General features: G+C 45.0%; 1 protein-coding gene across 2 annotated transcripts in view; it reads left to right on the top strand.

Moving 5' to 3' along the window:
• Window positions 1-12,276, top strand: part of gtf2b (general transcription factor IIB) — a 37,832-nt gene extending 25,556 nt beyond the window's left edge. Inside the window, exons 7-8 of one of the 2 annotated variants that reach the window (XM_038793780.1) lie at window positions 10,259-10,540; window positions 11,172-12,276. In XM_038793780.1, the coding sequence (XP_038649708.1) occupies window positions 10,259-10,540; window positions 11,172-11,305 (416 nt within the window). In that variant the 3' untranslated portion in view covers window positions 11,306-12,276. The remainder of the gene's footprint in view (window positions 1-10,258; window positions 10,541-11,171) is intronic. The other variant, XM_038793781.1, reaches the window with a different exon arrangement.
• Window positions 12,277-22,524: the final 10,248 nt, after the last annotated feature.

Here is a 22,524-nt window from a genome sequence, read left to right as displayed (position 1 = left end):
AGAAACACACAATAGGAGCAGGAGTAGGTCTTTTGGCTCTTTGCGCCAGCTCCACCATTCATTATGATCGTGGCTGATCATCCAACTCGGTAATCTATTCCCTCTCTTTCTCTTTCTCTGAACCTTTTTAGCCCTAAGCGATGCATCTAACTCTTTGAAAGCATGCAATGTTTTGGCTTTAACTGCTTCCTGTAGTAATGAACTCCACAGGCTTACTGCTCTCTGGGTGACGAGATTTCTCCTCGACTCAGTCCTAAATGGTTTACCCCATATCCTTAGATTGTGACACCCTGGTCCTGGAGAACCCTGCCATTGGGAACTTCCTTCCTGCATCTACACTGTCTAGACCTGTTGGAATTTTATAGGTTAGGAGATATCTCTTTCTCTTTTCTCTATCTCCCCCCCCCCCCCCCCTCAATTTCTTCGAACCACCAGCAAATATAATATAATTGTAACCTACTCAATTTCTTCTCGTATGTCATCCTGCCATCCCAGGGATCTGTCTGGTAAACCTTTTGTTCCCTCTATAGCAAGAATATCTTTCCTCTGAGACCAAAACGGCACATAACATTCCAGGTGTGGTCTCACCAAGGCCGTGTATAATTGCAGCATGACTTCCCTGCTACTCAAATCCTCTCGGTATGAAGTCCAACTTACCATTTGCTGCTTTTACCGCCTGTTGCACCAGCATGCTTACCTTCAGTGACTTGTACAAGGACACCCGAGTCTTGTTGCACATTTCCCTCAATCGATAACAATCAATCCATAACAAGGTCGCAGGAGTGTACTGGCAGACAAAGGTGGGTTGAAGTGTCTATTTCAGTGCAAGGAGCATCGGGAATAAGGTAGGTGAACTTGGAGCGTGGATTGGTACTTGGGACTACGATGTTGTGGCCATTACAGAGACATGGTTAGGACAGGAATGGTTGTTGGAAGTTCTGGGATATAGATGTTGCAGTAAATGTAGGGAAGGTGGTAAAAGAGGTGGAGGAGTAGCATTGTTAATCAAGGATAGTTTAACGGCTGCAGAAAGGGGATCTGCCTACTGAGGTAATATGGGCCGAAGTTAGAAATAGGAAAGGAGCGGTCACATTGTTAGGAGTTTTCCATAGGCCCCCAAATAGTAATAGAGATGTAGAGGAAGAAATTGCAAAACCGATTATGGATATGTGTGGAGGTCTCATGGTAGTTGTCATGGGTGACTTTAACTTTCTAAATATTGATTGGAACCTCTGTATAGGTTGAACAGTTTGGATGGGGCAGTTTTTGTACAGTGTGCGCAGGAGGGTTTCCTGACACAATAGGTGGATAGGCCGACAAGAGGGGGGGACCACATTGGATTTGGTACTGGGTAATGAACCAGGCCAAGTGTTAGATTTGTTTGTGGGAGAGCACTTTGGAGATAGTGACCACAATTCGGTGTCTTTCACTATTGCAATAGAGAGGGATAGTGCCATACGGCAGGGCAAGGTTTATAATTGGGGGAGGGGTAATTATGATGCGATTAGGCAAGAATTAGTGAGCATAAGATGGGAACAGAAACTGTCAGGGAAAGGCACAAATGAAAAGTGGAGCTTGTTCAAGGAACAAATACTGCATGTCCTTGATGGGTATGTCCCTGTCAGGCAGGGAGGAAATGGCCATGTGAGGGAACCATGGTTCACAAAAGAGGTTGAATGTCTTGTCAAGAGGAAAAAGGAAGAGTATGTAAGGATGCGAAAAGGTTCAGTTGGGTCGCTTGAGGATTTCAAGGTAACAAGGAATGAGCTTTAAAAAAGGGGCTGAGGAGGGGCCGTGAGAAGTCCTTGGCGGGTCGGATCAAGGAAAACCCCAAGCCTTTTTACTCTTATGTGAGAAATAAAAGAATGACCAGGGTGAGGGTAGGGCTGGTCAAGGGCAGTAATGGGAACTTGTGCATGGAGTCAGAAGAAATAGGAGGTGTTGAATGAATACTTTTCTTCTGTGTTCACCAAGGAGAGGGGCCATGTTTTTGAGGGTGAGTGAGATTCAGGCGGGTAGGCTGGAGGAGGCAGATGTTCTGAGGAAGGATCTATTAGCAATATTGAAAACCTTGGTCGACAAGTCCCCTGGGCCAGATGGGATATATCCAAGGATTCTTTGGGAGGCAAGGGATGAGATTGCAGAGCCTTTGGCTTTGATCTTTTGGTCCTCACTGTCCACGGGGATAGTGCCAGAGGACTGGAGAGTGGCGAATGTTGTCCCTCTGTTCAAGAAAGGGAATAGGAATGACTCAGGTAATTATAGGCCAGTTAGTCTTAATTCGGTGGTTGGTAAGTTAATGGCAAAGGTCCTGAAGGATAGGATTTATGACCATTTGGAAAGATGCAGCTTAATCCGGGATAGTCAACAAGGATTCGTGACGGGCAAGTCTTGCCTCAAGTTTGATTGAATTCTTTGAGGAGGTAACTAAGTGTGTCGATGAAGGTAGAGCAATTGATGTATACATGGATTTTAGTAAGGTGTTCGATAAGGTTCCCCATGGTCAGCTCATGAAGAAAGTAAGGTGTGGGATAGAGGAAAATTTGGCCAATTGGATAAGTAACTGGCTATCACATAGAAGACAAAGGGTGGTGGTGGCTGGAAAATTTTCAGACTGGAGACCAGTTATCAGCTGTGTACCACAGGGATCAGTGCTGGGTCCTCTGCTATTTGTGATTTTTATCAATGACTTGGAGGAGGGGCTGAAGGGTGGGTCAGTAAATTTGCTGATGACGCCAAGATTGGTGGAGTAGTGGACGAGGTGGAGGGCTGTTGTAGGCTGCAAAGAGACATTGATAGGCTGCAGAGCTGGGCCAAAAAATGGCAGATGGAGTTTACCCCTGATAGTGCAGTTCTGGTCACCTCATTATAGGAAGGATGTGGAAGCATTGGAAAGGGTGCAAAGGAGATTTACCAGGATGCTGCCTGGTTTGCAGGATAGGTCTTATGAAAGGTTGAAAGAGCTCGGGCTTTTCTCTTGAAATGAAATGAAAATCGCTTATTGTCACGAGTAGGCTTCAATGAAGTTACTGTGAAAAGCCCCTAGTCGCCACATTCCGGCGCCTGTCCGGGGAGGCTGGTACGGGAATCGAACCGTGCTGCTGGCCTGCTTGGTCTGCTTTAAAAGCCAGCGATTTAGCCTGGTGAGCTAAACCAGCCCCTATCCTTTGGAGCGGAGGAGGATGAGAGGCGACTTGATAGAGGTTTATAAGATGATGAGGGGGGATAGATAGAGTGGACGTTCAGAGACTATTTCCTCAGGTGGATGTAGCTGTTACAAGGGGGCATAACTATAAGATTCAGGGTGGGAGATATAGGAGGGATGTCCGAGGTAGTTCTTTACTCAGAGAGTGGTTAGGGTGTGGAATGGACTGCCTGCTGTGATGGTGGAGTCGGACACTTTAGGAACTTTCAAGCGGTTATTGGACAGGCACATGGAGCACACCAGAATAACAGGGAGTGGGACAGCTTGATGTTGGTTTCGGGCAATGCTCGGCACAACATCCGAGGGCCGAAGGGCATGTTCTGTGCTGTACTGTTCTATGATTCAGATAATCTGCCTTCCTGTTTTTTCTACCATAATCTCATTTATTCGTATTAAACTGCATCTGCCATGCAATTGCCCAGTCAACTTGCCCTAGTGTTGAGGATTGTCAGAAGATACAGGGGGACATAGATAGGTTGGAGACTTAGGCAGAGAAATGACAAATGGAGTTTAATCCGGACAAATGTGAGTTAATGCATTTTGGTAGGTAGGGCAAGGGAAATATAATGTAAATGGCAAAACTCTTGAGGAATATAGAACGTCTGATCTGGGCCTGCATGTCCACAGATCTTTTGACGGTGATAAAACAAGTGGACAATGTAGTCAGGAAAGCATACGGAATGCTTGCCTTCATTGGACCGGGCATCAAGTATTAAAAACTGGCAAGTCATGCTACAGTTGTATAGAACCTTGGTATGGCTGCACTTTGAATATTGCGCACAATTCTGGTTGCCACACTACCAGAAGGATGTTGAGGCTTTGGAGAGGGTGCAGGGGAGGTTTACCAGGATGTTGACTGGTCTGGAGGGTGTTAGCTATGTGGAGAGGGTGAATAGATTCGGACTGTTTTCGTTGGAAAGACTGAGGTTGAGGGGTGACCTGATGAAGATCTACAAGATTGAGGGGCATGAGTAGGGTGGATGGGCAGGAACTCTTTCCCAGGGTGGAGGGGGTCAGTCACCAGGGGGCATAGGTTTAGGATCCATGGGGCAAAGTTTGGAGATGTGCGAGGCAGGTATTTTGTGCAGAGTGTGGTGTCTGGAACACGTTGCCAGGGGAGTTTGTTGAAGCAGATACTTCAATGGCGTTCAAAAGGCATCTTGACAAACACATGGATAGGATGGGTATAGAGGGATATGGCACAAGGAAGTGCTGAGGGTTTTGGGCAACGGTTGGTATCATGACCGGTACAGGCCTGGAGGGCTGAAGGGCCTGTTCCTGTGCTGTATTGTTCTTTGTTTTAAATCACACTGAAGCAACTCTGGATTCTCCTCCCAGTTCACACACCCAGCTTTATGTCATCTGCGAAATTGGAGATATTACATTTAATTTCCTCACCTAAATCATTAATATAAACTGTGAATAGCTGGGGTCTTAACACTGATCCCTGTGGTACTCAACTCGTTATTGTCTGCCATTTTAAAAAAGATCCATTTATTTCTACTGTTTTCTCTGTGCTTGCCCGTTTTCTATCAATCGCCATACACTACCCCCCAATCTCATATACTTTACACACTAATCTCTTATGTGGGACTTTGTCAAAAACCTTCTGTCAGTCCAAATAAACCACATCCACTGGCTCTCCCTTATCGACTCAATTAGTTACATCCTCACAAAATTCCAGTAGATTTGTCCAGCATGATTTCCCTTCTGTAAATCCATGATGAACATGCCACTGTTTTCCAAGTGCTCTGCTAGTGAATGTTTTCTAATGTTTCCCACTACTACCATGTTGGGCTGATTGGTCTGATTCCCTGTTTTCTCAACCTCCCTTTTTAAATAGTGGGGTAACGAGTCTCCGAGCAGATTTAAGATTGTTTATTCAGGCGTATGTAAGGAGAGAGCTCAATAAGTAAGCTCGTTGACCCAACTCTACTGTTTACAAAAAGTGGTACATGTGTTTTAACACCTGCACAGTCATTATTTAACTTTTTGATCACATCAACACTTTTTCACGCACACCCTTCAAGGCACTTCTAGTTTATCTTGCTATTCGTCTATTGTCCCTATCTGCTACTGATATAACTGTTACCTTCTGTTCCCAAACTTGTTGTTGAAGCTAGCTGTCCTTGCAGCTGCAGATTCTGCTGACTTGTGCTTTACTATTTACAACAGTCTATTAAATTATTGTAACCATCTAACCTTTTTCTGTTCTATTAATACTCAACCGTAATTCTTAAATCTTGAGATCTTACTAAAACTTTAACCGTTTCTATTTCTTCCCCTCCCGCCTTGGCAATTGGTGAATAATTAGTCCAAATAGCCAATGGCTATGATATTGCCTTTTCCCTTAACTTGCTGCCACTCATTGACACTGGCCAGGTATCCAGGATGGTATTCTCCCTGGCCGGGCTGGAGAATCCCCGCAACTGGCTGAAATCGCGGCACGCCTCCCTGATGCTGGGACACTATTCTTTGCAGAGCCGAGAATTGGCGCCGGCGTGGTTGGCGCGCCGCTGGTCGGGGACCGCTCGATGGGGCCCCCTGCCGATTCTCGGCCCTGGATGGCCGAGTGGCTGTTGTAAAACAAAAAAAAAAACCCAGTCCCGCCCAGGCACCGTTCACACCTCCTCTGAGCTGGCAGGACCTCGCCGTTGAAGGATCTGGGGGGGGGGGGCGGCCTGTTGTGGGGGAGGGGGAGTCTGATTTTGAGGGGTTATGGGGAGGACCTCCGATCGGTAGGCCAGCCTCTCTGGCTAGGGGCCCCCTTCCGCGCCGGCACCTGTAGCCCTGTGCCATGTTGCGTCGGGGTCAGCGCGTTGAAGGGAGCCACTGCACATTTGCCCATTGGTGCCGGTCTTTGCTAAAGCTTTCATTTGTTGGGAGGTGTGTGCGGTATATCCAGTACACTTGCTGAGTTTGCATCTGAATCTTGTTGTCAGATTATCCTTTATCCTGGGGCAGCACAGTAGCATGGTGGTTAGCATAAATGCTTCACAGCTCCAGGGTCCCAGGTTCGATTCCCGGCTGGGTCACTGTCTGTGCGGAGTCTGCACATCCTCTCCGTGTGTGCGTGGGTTTCCTCCGGGTGCTCCGGTTTCCTCCCACAGTCCAAAGATGTGCGGGTTAGGTGGATTGGCCATGCTAAATTGCCCGTAGTGTCCTTAAAAAGTAAGGTTAAAGGGGGGGTTGTTGGGTTACGGGTATAGGGTGGATACGTGGGTTTGAGTAGGGTGATCATTGCTCGGCACAACATCGAGGGCCGAAGGGCCTGTTCTGTGCTGTACTGTTCTATGTTCTATTTATGCTTTCCATGGCTTGAATGTCAACTGTTCCCCTCTTTATGTTTCAACCAGTTCTACTTTCCCCACTCTTTCTCTTCCCCCCCCCCCACTCCGTGGGTATAAACACACCAAATGATTGAATAGGGTGCCTCACTCCTGCGGTGATGCCTTGGGATACAGCTGGAGCGACCTGTGGGTGCAGTCCATTTCTGGCAGCTTTGCAAAACCTTCCTCCCTAACCAGTTTTCTGAGCATCGCTGCCATGTACACTCTGGTTCCTCCCCTCCGGTAGCCCAATGGTTCATAGGTTCTGCAGGTGGGACCTATTTGTTTGGTTGTCGACTTTTTTTCTTTTACTACCCTCTGGGTCTTGACCAGACTCATCACCTCTGCAGTGATCCGGTCTCCCTGGCCTCCCTAGGGGCTTTTTCTAGATCCTGTAATATTGTCTCCTTTATGGGGACCATCGCAGTCTCAACTGCTGATCCCAATGCTGCCAAAAGCTGCTCCTTCATCGCTTCCCTGTGCCTCTGGAACCTCGGTTGTGACAAACCCATCATGTTTCCCATCGTTGCCTGGGTCTGCGTTCTGGGCTGCCACGTTTCCTGTTTTGAGGTTTCTCTCTCCGAATTCTTCAGCGTTTAGCTGGCACCGCAGTGGATGAGAGGGTAGGCGGCAACCACCTTTTGTGTGACCATTCAGCGCACAGTCACCAACAGAATTCACCCCAGTCAGTTAATTGTTGGTGCCCTCATTACTCTAGTGGTTAGGTTTTGAATTATCTGTCATGTCTTGGTCTGCACTTAGTTGGGTGTTCTGTATCCCTTGTCTCTTACTTTTAAGCTGCAGGCTTGAAGTCTGCCCCTTTTGGTTAACAGTTGCTAAAGCAATAGAATTAACCATAGTCTGTATTGAATGCTGTAGCGGCGTCATTTATCAGGCTGCGCTTGGACTAGTTTTTACTTCCAGGGACTGAGTCCTGCCATAGACTGGGCTGCTTTGGTCATTAACAGACTCATCAAGGCCAGATACAATGCCCGAGTACAGGTTCAATGTCATTGGGGCAGGGCTATGTTTAGAACTACAGGTGCCAGCTCATGGTGTACATAATTGGATTTGTTTATTGTCACGTGTACAGAGGTACAGTGAAAAGTGTTTTTCTGCAAGCAGCTCAATAGATCATTCAGTACATGGAAAGGAAAGGGAATAAAAGAAAATACATAATAGGGCAACACAATGTACAATGTAACTAAATAACACTGGTATTGGATGAAGCATACAGGGTGTAGTGTTAATGAGGTCAGTCCATAAGAGGGGCGTTTAGGAGTCTGGTAACAGCGGGGAAGAAGTCTGTTTTTGAGTCTGTTCGTGCGTGTTCTCAGCCTTCTGTATCTCCTGCCCGATGAAGAAGTTGGAAGAGTGAGTAAGCTGGGTGGGAGGGGTCTTTGATTATGCTGCCCGCTTTCCCCAGGCAGCGGGAAATGTAGATGGAGTCAATGGATGGGAGGCAGGTTTGTGATGGACTGGGCGGTGTTCACAACTCTCTGACATTTCTTGCGGTCCTGGGCCGAGCAGTTGCCATACCAGGCTGTGATGCAGCCAGATAGGATGCTTTCTATGGTGCATCTGTAAGACTTAGTGTGGACATGCCGAATTTCCTTAGTTTCCTGAGGAAGTATAGGCGCTGTTGTGCTTTCTTGGGTGGTAGCGTTGATGTGGGTGAACCATGACAGATTTTGGTGATGTGTACCCCTAGGAATTTGAAACTGCTCATCATCTCCACCTCGGCCCCCTTGTTGCTGACTGGTGTGTACAGTAATTAGCTTCCTGGAGTCAATGAGAAGGTTTTATGTGATGAATGCAAGACCATTCTCTGGTCCTGGATTCCAGATTGGACAAGGTGGTTCAGTTGGCATGGATGGTGATGTGGCCCTGACTGCACTGTAAAGTTGCTTGTTCTACTGTCACATTCTGGATTTCACCTTGCCCATTGCAGTCTGCATGATCCATGGTATACCAGAATCCTGATGATGTTGGGCAAGCCTCCCATTCCTGTGACTATGATAGTCTCACGTGAATCGATACATTTGTTCATATTCTGTAAACTGAAGCAAATAACTGCCCCAGCTGTCACTGGTTGGCCAGCATTAATTCTGTAAAACAAGATCATTAATAAAGCTTTAGTTGTGACCAGTGTTTCCAGCGCTGCCCCTCGGATATCCACACAAGCGTATGTATTGGTCTTAATGACTTGGGTGCAAATCTTGGTTTGTCAGGCACAACATTACCTTTTCCCCTACTCCAGGCACCCCAGCTTGTTCTGTCTTGGCCTCTGCTTCTGTATCCCAAATGATCCCTGACCATCTGTCTCAGTCCGTGCAGTTGCTTGCACAGCTCTCGCACAGTTTCACTCTTGCTGATCCTATTTCCTCATTCCATGTCACATTCTCCTGACGATCTCCATAGTCCTTCCTGTCATCAGCTCGTATGGAGTTAACCTGGTCACCTTACTGGGTGTTTCCCTAAGTCCAATCAGGATACTGGGCAACAAGTCAGCCCATCCCTTTCGTGTCTCTTGAATGGTTTTAGCTAACGCTTTCTTTAATGTTTGTTAATTTGTTCGAACAGGCATGTCTTGGGAACGGTTGGTAATAAACTTTTGTTTTAATCCCAAATAATTTACAAACCTCCTTAAGCATATGCCCAGTGAAATGTGTGCCCTGATCGGAGTCTGTAAGTGCAATGGTATACCCCACTTGAGAATTACTTCCTCCAACAAATATTATTCGAGCCAAGTGTGAACTGAGCAGTCCCATGTGGGAAAGGTTTCTACCGATCTTTCCATTTTCTCCCTTTACTTGAATCCATCTTGTGGTTAGTTGTTGCAAGTGTTTTTCATCCACCTGACCTTCAAATTGTTTCAACGTGCCCTTTTTAAAAAAAAAAAAAAAAAATCTCTTCTCTTCTCCTCCTCCCTTCCTCTCCGCACACACGTGCGCGCGCACACACAGCAGCAGGGTCCCAGGTTCAATTCCCTGCTGGGTCACTGTCTGTGTGGAGTCTGCACGTTCTCCCCGTGTCTGCGTGGGTTTCCTCTGGGTGCTCTGGTTTCCTCCCACAATCCAAAGACGTGCAGGTTAAGTGGATTGGCCATGATAAATTGCCCTTAGTGATCAAAAAACGTTGGATGGGGTTATTGGGTTACGGGGATAGGGTTAAAGTGATCAGAGCAGACTCGATGGGCCGAATGGCCTCCTTCTGCACTGTATGTTCTAATTGGTAGGCTGCCACTATAATGAGAAGGGATCCCCTCTTTCTCAATTCTGTGGGGAAATTCTATATCTAGTGTCAGCTGGGTATTTGCTGACAACCTAACAAGTAGGTTTTTTCCTGGTCTTGATCTTTTAGTGGTTTTCATGAATTTTGGGGCATTTTTTTTTCTATGCCAGTCAAGTTGACACAAAATACATTACGAGGCTGCTGTGCAGTAACGTGGTTTGGTATTTAAATGCTGTTTATCAGCATTTGATAAGATCTCCCGCTTCTGTCAAATACAGAGTAATCCTGACCATGTTGCCAGTAAGTTAGTGGCCAGAGGAAGTGGGGTGGTCGCAGATTCTTCCAAGTGTTTGGACAATTTCAGTTAATTGAAATAACCTGGACTTTTATCGTCCTTGAGAATTGTGTAGTACTCCCACTGTGCACAAATCTTTGCTTTCAATTAGTCCATTCTTGTTTTACCTCTAACCTTGTCCTCCTATGCTATTAGAAATTTGTGCCGTATCCCGGATTTCAAAGAAGGAAATAGGCCGTTGCTTCAAGTTGATCCTGAAAGCTCTGGAAACTAGTGTGGATCTCATCACTACAGGAGATTTCATGTCCAGGTTTTGTTCAAACTTGGGATTGCCTAAACAAGTGCAAATGGCTGCAACACATATTGCGAGGAAAGCTGTGGAACTGGACTTGGTGCCTGGCAGGAGCCCGATTTCTGTAGCTGCAGCAGCCATTTATATGGCCTCGCAAGCTTCGGCAGACAAAAGGACACAAAAAGGTATTTGATCTACTAACCTAGTAAAGAATCTTAAATTGGACCTAATTTGAAATGTATGGCTACGTAATGGCTTTCTTTAACCGCCTACAAAATAAAGGACCCTGGAAATGGGAAATGTGGGTGCATTAAAATTCAATCCGTTCCCTTTCCCTCAAAATTATGCTGCGCCTAATTGGCAAGTTGGCTCTGGTCAACCATGAACTGTTTTTAGAAATAGATATTTAATGTTTCCGTAATGAGATGTTGGCCCAAATTTCCCTTTCAAAGTTCATGTTCTATCTCAGTTATAGTGAGAAAATGAAAGTTCTTATTTTCTGATCCCAAGCTGGATGAAGCATTTACCCATATTGGCATTTTATTTCCAGTTTGAAATCACTTGAGAGTTGTCTCGCAAGTGTCTGACTATTAAAATTGATGTCTGTAGAAATAATAAATGGCAGAGCAGACTTGGAAGGGCCAAATTACTTCCTCCTGCTCCTATTTTCTATGTTTTTTGGAAACGGATGATGTTCACCAATAGAGACTTTTGCTAGTCATTCCTTTTTTCTTTGGCAAGTGTCGTGTGTGCGTGCGCGTTCACTGAGCTCAGTGAACCTGGGATTTAATTGGTGCCTTTTTTTTTGTTCTCCAGAGATCGGAGATATTGCCGGTGTCGCTGATGTCACAATCAGGCAGTCCTATAGACTCATCTATCCACGAGCTGCTGACCTCTTCCCCGCTGAATTTAAATTTGATACTCCGGTTGACAAGCTGCCCCAGTTGTAAATGGACCCAGCCTACTTGCAATATGCACAAGAATGTGTTTTTTAAATTTAAAAAAAACACGCCACTCCCCTACATAGAATGTTTGAAAAAAGTTGATTTGGCCTCCTGATTTGAAATTAAAGTGAAAAAAGCCAGACGAGAAACACCGATGAGAGACTATGTAGCTGCAAATGGTTCTGCTGTGTCTGAATACAGCATGTACATTCCGAAGCTGAATTTCACGATCGTTTGTTCTTGTCAGCTAATTTGTATATTTGAAAGCGAGGAATTTATAATTAACAAGATAATTTGTATATTATGTGAAAATTGGGGATATTGTGTTGTGAAAGGCTGCTGATGGACTGGCTCACATTTAGATTCCTTTAGTGCTAAATTACTAATTTGTAATTTGACATGCCTGTATTCGGGTTAGCAAGATGCTTGATGTCTTCATAAATAAATGACCATTTTTTTTCTCCTTTATTTCTGTATCTACATTGACTTCTTCAACTTCAAAGTTGGTATTTGTTACCAAAAAATGGTTGCTGAGCTTTGGATAGTTGGCACCAGTGAGTAGTTTGAGGTCCTCTAAGATGACTTGTAGGGTCTTTAGTTTAACAAATAATTGAACTGAAATTCTTGTGGAAATTTTATTTATGCAAGGAAAATTGAGTTTAAAATGTGTAATATTTATGTTTCCGAAAATTATAAATTGCTTACTTGAGGGAAGAGGAAATAGTTGTTCACCGTTTTGAGTGCAGTATTTGAACTGAGTATATCAGAAATTGAGTTTATATTCGCGTCAAACTCTTGAAATGGCTCCATTTAACATCAGTGTTGCATAATTGAAAAACATGCATGTTATTCAAAATTCCTTTTAAGTGACGGGATTTCCTGTGGATCACCCATTAAAGAAGTAGTTAATGAAATTGATACATTACCTTTTTGTGATTTGTACAGATAGAAATAAAAAATAATTGTTGCATAAGTTACATATCTGCCAAGTGCTGTTTTATTTTTCCTTTCAATTTTTTCCACGTCATTTCTGCGCATTAGTGCAAGGAATTAAAACCCAGGGAATATAATAATTGGCCCAGAGCCAGCCAACTGCTACACACACTGGTCATAATAATTGCTTATTGTCACAGATAGGCTTCAATGAAGTTACTGTGAAAAGCCCCTAGTCACCACATTCCGACACCTGTTTGGGGAGGCTAGTACAGGAATTGAACCTGCGCTACTGCCTTGTTCTGCATTACAAGCCATCTGTGGTCATGATCTCAGTTTGAGGAGAAGACTGGGGATTGTTTCTGGTCGACGTGAAGAAGCGAAAGGCAGCAGTGGCCATCACTCTGCCAATATATGGGGGAAACTGACCAGGATTGCACCAGTAGAATCTGAGAAGCAACGGTCTACTCCGTAAGTATGGTATCCAAGTGTGCTCGGCTTCACTGCTGCACCACCTTCTGCGGCTGCCTCTGTCAAGCAACTAGTCCTTAATATCCTACCTGTATCACATCCTCTGTCCTCTGCTCTTGAATTCAGTTTAGCCCCTCCCAAGATCTTCCCTAACCAAACTGGTTATTCCATATATATTTTGTGTTCCAAGATTCTTTAATTCTGTCTCAACAAAGCACTTAATGCAGCAAAATGTCCCAAACAAGACTTTTATGACATGGAAATTGAACTCTGCAGTACTTGGGGCATGCAGGAAGCACCTGCTCAATAGAAGCAAAGTGTGCTGGTGGAGACCATAGAACAATACAGCACAGAACAGGCCCTTTGGCCCTCAATGTTGTGCCGAGCATTGTCCGAAACCAAGATCAAGCTATCCCACTCTGTCATTCTGGTGTGCTCCATGTGCCTATCCCATAACCGCTTGAAAGTTCCTAAAATGTCCGACTCCACTATCACAGCAGGCAGTCCATTCCACACCCTAACCACTGTCTGAGTAAAGAACCTACCTCGGATATCCCTCCTATACCTCCCACCCTGAATCTTACAGTTATGCCCCCTTGTAACAGCTACATCCACCCGAGGAAATAGTCTCTGAACATCCACTCTATCCCCCCCATCATCTTATAAACCTCTATTAAGTCGCCTCTCGCCCTCCTCCGCTCCAAAGAGAAAAGCCCTAGCTCCCTCAACCTTTCCTCATAAGACCGATCCCTGCAAACCAGGCAGCATCCTGGCAAATCTCCCTTGCACTCTTTCCAATGCTTCCACATCCTTCCTATAATGAGGTGACCAGAACTGCACGCAATACTCCAAAAAGAGACCAGAAAAGGCACCAAGCCTGTTTCTGAAACTGTTAGGCTGTTGACTTAATAAGCAAATGTTTAATGAACCAGTTGCATCTTCTGATCCAGGACTGCACTGTAGTTGAGATTTTGCTGTATTTCGGACAGCAGAGTGGAGGGGCCGAGGGTACCAGTTGATTCTGGCTCTGGAACTAGAGCAGTAGGACATGTGAACAAAATGATAACTAGTCCAGCGCATCACAGAACTAGCACCCATTCCAATTGTCAATAAATGAAGATTTAGAATATTTTTTTAAAAAAGAATCCTGGATATCAATCGGTATTTTGACTTTTATTGATGAAGGTTCTTCTGAAGTCTGGAAACTTTGTAGGTTAGTGGGCCAAAATAAACCAGCTCCTTTGAGAAACGGAGGGTCAGGAAAAGGAACATTTTAAAAACCATCTTTATTATCACAAGTAGGCTTACATTAACACTGCAATGAAGTTACTGCGAAAAGCCCCTCGTTGCCACATTCCAGCACCTGTTTGGGTACACGGAGAATTCAGAATGTCCAATTCACCTAACAGCACGTCTTTTGGGACTTGTTGGAGGAAACCGGTGGAAACCCACACAGACACAGGAAAACATGCAGACTCAACACAGTGACCCAAGCTGGAAATCAAACCTGGGACCCTGGTGCTGTGAAGCAACAATACTAACCACTGTGCTACCGTATCGTGCCATTTGGGGTGAGGTGGGAATTGTAATGAAATACAAGGCATAGGTTGATTCAGGGATAATGTTGAGATAGGTGTTACACAAACAAGAGTGGCAGAAATCCGCAGGCCTCTGCTGAATGTTTTTGAATTGAATGCCTTTCTTCTGTTTATCAATGTGTCTGTAAGTAAGTGAGGAAAAATGGGATGAATTTGATGGTGGATTTTTTGATGAAAAAGTAGGATTGGTGTCAATCTCTTGGCCAATCTCCTGAATGCTTACTGGCTGCCAGCTGACCAGAAACTGAACTGGATGAGCCAAATAAGTATAGTAGTCATAAACGCAGGTCAAAGGCCAAGATTCCTGCAGTGAGTAACTCCCCTCAGATTACCCAAAGCCTGCTCACCAACTACAAAGCACAAGTCAGGAGTGTGAAGGAATACTCTCCACTTGCCTGGTTGAGTGCAGTTCAAAGAACACTCCAAGCTTGACGCTACCCAAGAGAAAGAAGCCCGCTTGACCGGCACCCCATTCACTCACTCCACTACTAAGCAGAGTAGCAGCCGTGCGCACCATCTGCAAGATGTTCTGCAGGAACTCGCCAAAGCTCCTTCGGCAGCACCTTCCAAACCCACAACCACTAATATCTAGAAGCCCAGCACCTGGAGGTTCCCCTCCAAGCCACTCACCATCCTGACTTGGAAATGTATCGCTGTTCTTTCACTGTCGCTGGGTCAAAATCCTGCTGATGGAAGTTTTACACTTGCACTTTTGTGGAGCTAGCAGTGCGGGGCTTCCTTAATCCCTTAAACCGCCATATCGCGCCTGTTTTATCCAGTCAGCCTCCTGTTGAAGTGTTCCAGTTGCATTGCCCGTTTGGTGGCAGTTTAAAGGGATACTAATGACTTGCCCACATGCTCCACTGAAGCACCGAGTTAGCTGTTGATATTTCCTGCTGTGCCTCTAGGTGGAGCTTTTAATATGAGAGCCTGTTATTTTAATCTGAACAATAAGAATGCACCAGTCCCTGTCACACCAGTTGACCAACTATACCACCAGATGGGGCTGTAGGACCATCCCCATCATGAGGGGCCAACAGGTTGAGTTATCCCACCGTGCACAACCATCAACATTTCCCATCTCACTCTTTCCCATTTCCAATGAACTAAGTTATTTGTTTAAAATCGATTTTATTTCCTTCTCCATATTTGCTGTCCTTTGACTCCTGTTTAACCCTTCAGTTTGTTTGAAGATCCTTTTTAGCATCCACTCCATTATCAGCTTCCATCCTCAATCCGGTCTATGCCATTACAAGGTGTTCAGCTGCCCATGGATTAAATCATAGAATTTACTGTGCAGAAGGAGGCCATTCGACCCATCGGGTCTGCAACAGCCCTTGGAAAGAGCACCCCACTTAAGCCCATGCCTCCACCCCATCCCCATAATCCAGTCCAATCTTTTGGACACTAAGGGGCAATTTAGGATGGCCAATCCACCTAACCACCTGCACATCTTTGGACTGTGGAAGGAAACCGGAGCACCTGGAGGAAACTCACGCAAACATGGGGAGAATGTGCAGACTCCGCACAATCACCCAAGGCGGGAATTGAACCTGGGACACTGGGGCTGTGAGGCAGCTGTGCTAGCCCCTGTGCCGCCCAGCGGCTGATTCCCACATCCTCCAGTGACTGATCTTTGTGCTGCAGCTGTTCCTGACGGTAACAAAACGTTTGAAATAATGTTGAGAGAGTCAGATTGGACTCGAAACATCAACTCTGTTTCTCCCTCCACAGACCTGCTGCTTTTTTCCAGCACTTTGTTTTATTTCAGATCTCCATCAACCGTTGAGTTTTATATTTAGTTTTATTCCTGACTCTAACGCTATGCTTATCTTTGACAACCTACCTTATTTGCAACTCCCATTGTACTTCATCCTGGGCAGGCCTGTCCCCACAGGCCATTCACTTGGCCAGGGATCAACTCTGCCCCAGAGGAGATCTTGTATTCATTGCACCCTGGTCATAGCCATCTTCCCCTTGCTGCCGATATCTTTACATTTCGTTTCTTCTATTTCGTTAAACACAAAAATTAAATTTTAGGTTTAATTAATTTTTAAATTTTACTGTCAGATTCATATTCTATTTCACAAAATTTGGTTCTGAAATTCGTCACATTTGAAATACCGAAAAATACACTTTCAGTCCAGTTATTATTGACTGTTCTTTAAATTATTAGAGGAAATTCTCCACCGCCGGTCGCCAATAGCGGTGTTCCCGAAGCAACGGAGAATAGGTCGTTGGGAGAAACAAATGGCGATCTATTTCTGATCGTCCGTTCCACACACACACACCCCCCCCCCCCCCCCCCCTCCCCCCTCCCCACTGGCGGGCCCACGTAATTCTCCAGTCTTCTGGACCGTGAATCACGTGAGCAAGAATCACTACAAGTATTGCCCAGCGTGGCCCTAACGTGGTGGACCTCGCTGTGGGCAGAAAGAAGATGCCCCACATCGATCTGAGGGTCTCCTTCTCCCCCTGACAGACTGTCCTCCAGATAAAGAGACCCCCTAAATAGGGAGAGACCCTCCATAGGGCCCCTAAATAGGGAGGCTCCCAAAAAAACCGAAATAGAGAGACTCCCCAGCAAAGAGAATAATAATAATCGCTTATTGTCACAAGTAGGCTTCAATTAAGTTACTGTGAAAAGCCCCTAATTGCCACATTCCGGCGCCTGTTCGGGGAGGCTGATACGGGAATTGAACCCGCGCAGAACTGAACCAGTGGGCAACTGTGCTAACCACTGTGCTACCATGCTGGAGTCGAATGTAAACCCACAACTGACTCAAGGTGACAATGCTCCGAGTGAGTCCAATCTCATTGTGAGGAGCGCCTCAAGTGACAAATCATTTACCGAAGCGAGGCTTTCAGCAAACAGGACCATCAGCAGCAACAGTTTGCTGGGTTACGGGTCGGACAAGGGTGACAGACAGATGCTGAAATGGGGGCAGTGGAAGCAGAGAAAGTAAAGCCAAACTCAGGCTAGGTTTATGTATCTTGGAGGAAGCAAAGGGTTGGAGTTAAATATTGGGAGGGAAAGGACTCGCCTGCAGGAATATTAACGCAGGGAATGTTACGGTCCGGAAACACTGAAGTTTGGGTGATGATGAGGATTGGGGGGAGGTGGGGGGGGGGGGGGGTTTCTGACTTTTAGGTGGCGAGAGATAGTAGCACTCTTGAGGGCCGGCTTGGTGCCTGATCGTCCAAAACAACATGCTCCCCCTCACTTTCCTGCTTCTTGCCTCTTACCTAACATTTCCTGTGGAATGTGCACCTTAAAAGAAATGTTAATTGAAAACACTCGCAAATAAAAATTAACTAGTCATTAATTTGCAACCAGGGCTGAATGATTTCACTTGAACTCCAAACTAGCACCAACATTTCCATTATAAAACATAATTTCACATATTCCATACATCAGTGACCCCAATAATATAGTGTGTACACAGTATAAAACATTATTCTGATTCAACATGAGCACAAATAATACTGTAAATAATGAACAAGCAAGGCTTTACCATTTAATGCAAATTATACATGCTTAGCAAAGACAGACTACTGGCGTGTAATGACATCCAGAATCTTAGTTCAAGGAAGCACTACCTCAGTATTAATCAGATCCCATATATTGTCAGAATGCAGAAATTACCTCAGTATTAATCAGATCCCATATATTGTCAGAATGCAGAAATTACCTCAGTATTAATCAGATCTCATACATTGTTAGAATGCAGAAATTACCTCAGTATTAATCAGATCTCATACATTGTTAGAATGCAGAAATTACCTCAGTATTAATCAGATCCCATATATTGTCAGAATGCAGAAATTACCTCAGTATTAATCAGATCCCATACATTGTTAGAATGCAGATAGGTTTGGGTTTTTAAAGAAAAATAGTTCAGAGAATAGCAAATATTTTCACGTTTTAGATGATCAAGTCATCAAGCTACAGAAGCTGCAAATAATGGGATTGGGAAGAAGGGTGGAAGGGAAGGTGCATCAGTGACAATTCCTAAATACTTCATTTACAGCACTGCCTGGCAGTCACTTTATCTGAAAGACAGCACAAAGTAGCTTGGTAAGACAACGTGCGGAGGGCGAATGCAGAGCCATCTTTTTATCACCTGCTAATGACCACTTGCCAATATTGAAGGCCGCATCCTATTTCGCTATTAATGTCCTGTGCTTCTATCATTCAGACCTGGTACACAGCATTAGTTACAACATTTACACTCTACATCAGCGCTGAGTCATTGCACCTTTACTGATCATTTCATAAATACGAGCTGAACCCCAGAAAGGAGGCTTGCTCTACATAGAACATAGACCAGTACAGCACAGAAAAGGCCCTGCGGCCCTCGATGTTGTGCCGAGCATTGTCCGAAACCAACATCAAGCTCTCCCAGTCCCTGTCATTCTGGTGTGCTCCTTGTGCCTGCCCAATAACTGCTTGAAAGTTCCTAAAGTGTCCGACTCCACTATCACAGCAGGCAGTCCATTCCACACCCTAACCACTCTCTGAGTAAAGAACTACCTCGGACATCCCTCCTATATCTCCCACCCTGAATCTTATAGCTACATCCACCCGAAGAAATAGTCTCTGAACGTCCACTCTACTGTTTTGCTATGGACTCAATCCAGGGCTTCATTCCAGATGCATATGCAGTTCTGGTGCGAAATGGAAACTGTTTAATCCAGATGCCAAACATATGCTGCAGTACAAATGCACCCTTTGAAACTCTGCGGAAATGATCATTACGAGATGATATTAGCAAGTAACTTTTTCCGCTTTGCCGCAGTGCTATCAAGCCTTTCCATATGGGGGGATCTATGGTCTTAAAATTTCAGCTACCAAAAGGAAATATAGTGTTATCACTGTTGCATATACATATCAGAGTTCCAAATTCAACAAATACAGAAATCTGAACTGCGTGAAGCTCCTAGGTTCCAAGACTGCTAGTTTCCAAACCATATAATTGATACTTCTGAGGATCAATACTTGGGATTTCCTGAGTTGGAAAGGTTGGTGCGAGGGGGGGGGGGTCTGCGAAAAGACAATTTTTAAACAGTTTAATCTTCGATACTGCTGTCATTACTACTGAGGGAGTAGTGCCCACTCTGTCGTTGGTGCCAACCTCCGAGTGAGGCACTAAAACCAAGGCCCTAGCTGCCTACATTTCTGGATTTAAAAGATCCCATGGCACCGTTTGAAAGAGGAGCAGTGTCCCGGTCAACAGTTACCTCTCAACCAAACTCCGACAAGAGACAGATTATCTCGTCATTATTATGTTGCTGTTTGTGGGAACTTGTTTTTTTTCCTACATAACACGACAACACTTGAAGAAAAACAATTCATTGGCCGCAAAACGCTTTGAGGCGCTGGTGGTTGTGGCAGGCACTGGAAAATTCAGGTCTGTGCATAGAATCCACAGAGACCCAACAATGCAGTAGAAGGCTATTCAGCCTGTCAAGTCTTCACCGACCCTCCGAAAGAGCACCCTGCCAAGCCCCACTCCCCCACCCTATCTATCCCCATTGATCATGTCCAATCCACCATTTTCTTCTCAGAAAAGGTTAGTTGGTCTTATGGTCCCTCCAACAGTTGGCTACTTTCTGTCTGCTATCAATGCAGCTGCATTTCTGCTGCAATTAATTGTGATGCACTATGGTATGTCCTGAGGATGAAAAAGGCAATATGTAATTACAGGTTCATCCTTTATTACTGAACAGCTGTAGCATGGAAACATATTGCATCACTGAAATAACTTCAAGTACTTTGTAACATTTACGCAACTTTTGTTTATAAATGTAAACATTTTTTTAAATATAAAAGTACAAAGCACACAGCAAAATAATGAAAGCACAGGAATGGTTTTGAAAGGACCACAGCTCTGACTAATCATCGAACAATCATGCTGGTGATGGGAAAAGTTAGGCCAAGTCTTATTAGGGTCATCGAAGATAGTTACTACGTTAAAATCTTGCGTTCTGCAAGCAGATCTGGTGCACTGACTGAATGGACGGGCCACTGATTGGCAAACATTGGAGAAATACAAGGGCAGCACGGTGGGTTAGCCCTGTTGCCTCACAGCGCTGTGGTCCCAGGTTCGATACCGGCTCTGGGCCGCTGTCTGTGTGGAGTTTGCTCATTCTCCCCATGTTTGCGAGGGTTTCGCCCCCACAACACAAAAGGTGTGCAGGGCAGGTGAATTGGCCACACTAAATTGCCCCTTAATTGGAAAAAATGAATTGGATACTCTAAAAAAAAATTTTAAATTAGAGAAATATAATGTGCTTTTGAGCAAGTCTGGCGTAAAGTGTATATACAAACCCTACTTGGCAAGAATTAAAATCAGTGGTGAAAGAGATTTAGAAGTTTTAATGCACCAGTCTCCCAATCCTGAGATGTCATGACCAATGCCATGAAGCTATAGATGAAATGCACAGGGATTTTGGGTGTATTTTCAGAACAATTTATTATGAAACAAAGAATTCCATTTTGGCTTTGTACAAAAGCTTGGTTACAACTTGGTATGATGTGCCCAGCCCAGTCCTCAGCATGGGCAACATGAAAGCTTTGGAAATGATAGAAAAGCTGGCATCAAAATTAATTCCCAATTTAATACTCATTAGTTATTCTCATTGTTTATATAGAGAACTACTTCAAATGGTTAGGGAGGGGCAGAAGTCATGCTTAAAAGTTCTGCTAAGGGCAGAACAAGTTTGTATTCCAGGCTCTGGTTTTCCCAGATAATAGTGGACTAGTAGAACAAGTTGCCAGCTCGTACTGACTCACTATATGCTTCGAAGGCGCGGCTGGACCCGTGCCAAGTTGGGCTGGAAATCAGTCTGTGCAAGAGGTAATGTCCTGGATTAGTTATGATCACTGAGATCAGAGAGGGTTTTTTTTAAGTGTTTGTGCTAATTAGCCTCAATTTTATGGCTTCCTCCAAGAGGTTACGTTGCTCTGGGTGTGCGGAAAAGACTGGTCGGATCAGTAGTCTTTTGCTGTCAGTGAGGTGCATCAGCATTGACAACAATGAGATCCATCTCCACTAGCAGGAACACATTCATCCCATGGCAGTGTGCCGAGAATTCCTTATAACAATACATTCTTAGTGAGGCTCTGAACCCAGAGTGCCTGATGTTTGTTGAAAACTATTTTACATTTGCTTCTTTGGCTACATTTACAAGAAAGCCTCAACCACACCACACCTAAGCACTTTACAGCACAGAAAGAGGCCATTCGGCCCATTGAGTTTCTGCCAACTCCCTGGTCTCTCCAGTCAGGACTGGTTTAGCACAGGGCTAAATTGCTGGATTTGAATACATAGATTTCATTGAATTTACAGTACAGAAGGAGGCCATTCGGCCCATCGAGTCTGCACCAGCTCTTGGAAAGAGCACCCTACCCAACCCCACACCTCCACCCTATCCCCATAATCCAGTAACCCCCCCAACACTAAGGGCAATTTTGAACACTAAGTGGCAATTTAGCATGGCCAATCCACCTAACCTGCACATTTTTCGACTGTGGGAGGAATTCGGAGCACCCGGAGGAAACCCACACAGACACTGGGAGAACGTGCAGACTCCACACAGACAGCGACCCAAACCGGAAATCGAACCTGGGACCCTGGAGCTGTGAAGCAATTGTGCTAACCATTGTGCTACCGTGCTTCCCCAAGGCAGGCCAGCAGCACGGTTCAATTCCCGTACCAGCCTCCCCGAACAGGCGCCGGAACGTGGAGACTAGGGGCTTTTCACAGTAACTTCATTTGAAGCCTGGTTGTGACAATAAGAGATTGTCATTTCATTTCTTTCCCCTGTTTCATCCCCTTAAGTTTGTCTTCAAGGGCCTATCCAATATCCTTCCAACATCACGGTCTCTGTTTTCGCCAGCTTAATAGCCAGCGAGTTCCAGGTCATGGCCATTCGCTTTGTAAAAAGTTTTGTCCGTATATTCCCCCGCATCGTTTGTCGAAAACCAAATTTCTGGCTGTGCACATCACCAAAAATCTGTCCTGGTCCACCTATGTCGACGCAACGACCAGGAAAGCACAACAGCGCCTATACTTTCTCAGGAAACTAAGGAAATTCGGCAAGTCCACATTGGCTCGAACCAATTTTTACAGGTGCACCACAGAAAGTATCTGATCTGGCTGCATCGCAGCCTGGTATGGCTCAGCCCAAGACCGCAAGAAACTTCAGTGCGTCGTGAAC

Source organism: Scyliorhinus canicula, chromosome 4 (assembly GCF_902713615.1).
Source record: "Scyliorhinus canicula chromosome 4, sScyCan1.1, whole genome shotgun sequence".
In the NCBI taxonomy this organism is placed as follows: Eukaryota; Metazoa; Chordata; class Chondrichthyes; order Carcharhiniformes; family Scyliorhinidae; genus Scyliorhinus; species Scyliorhinus canicula.
The sequence above is the reverse complement of the archived record's forward strand: the minus strand, read 5'-3'. Positions and strand labels throughout refer to the sequence as shown.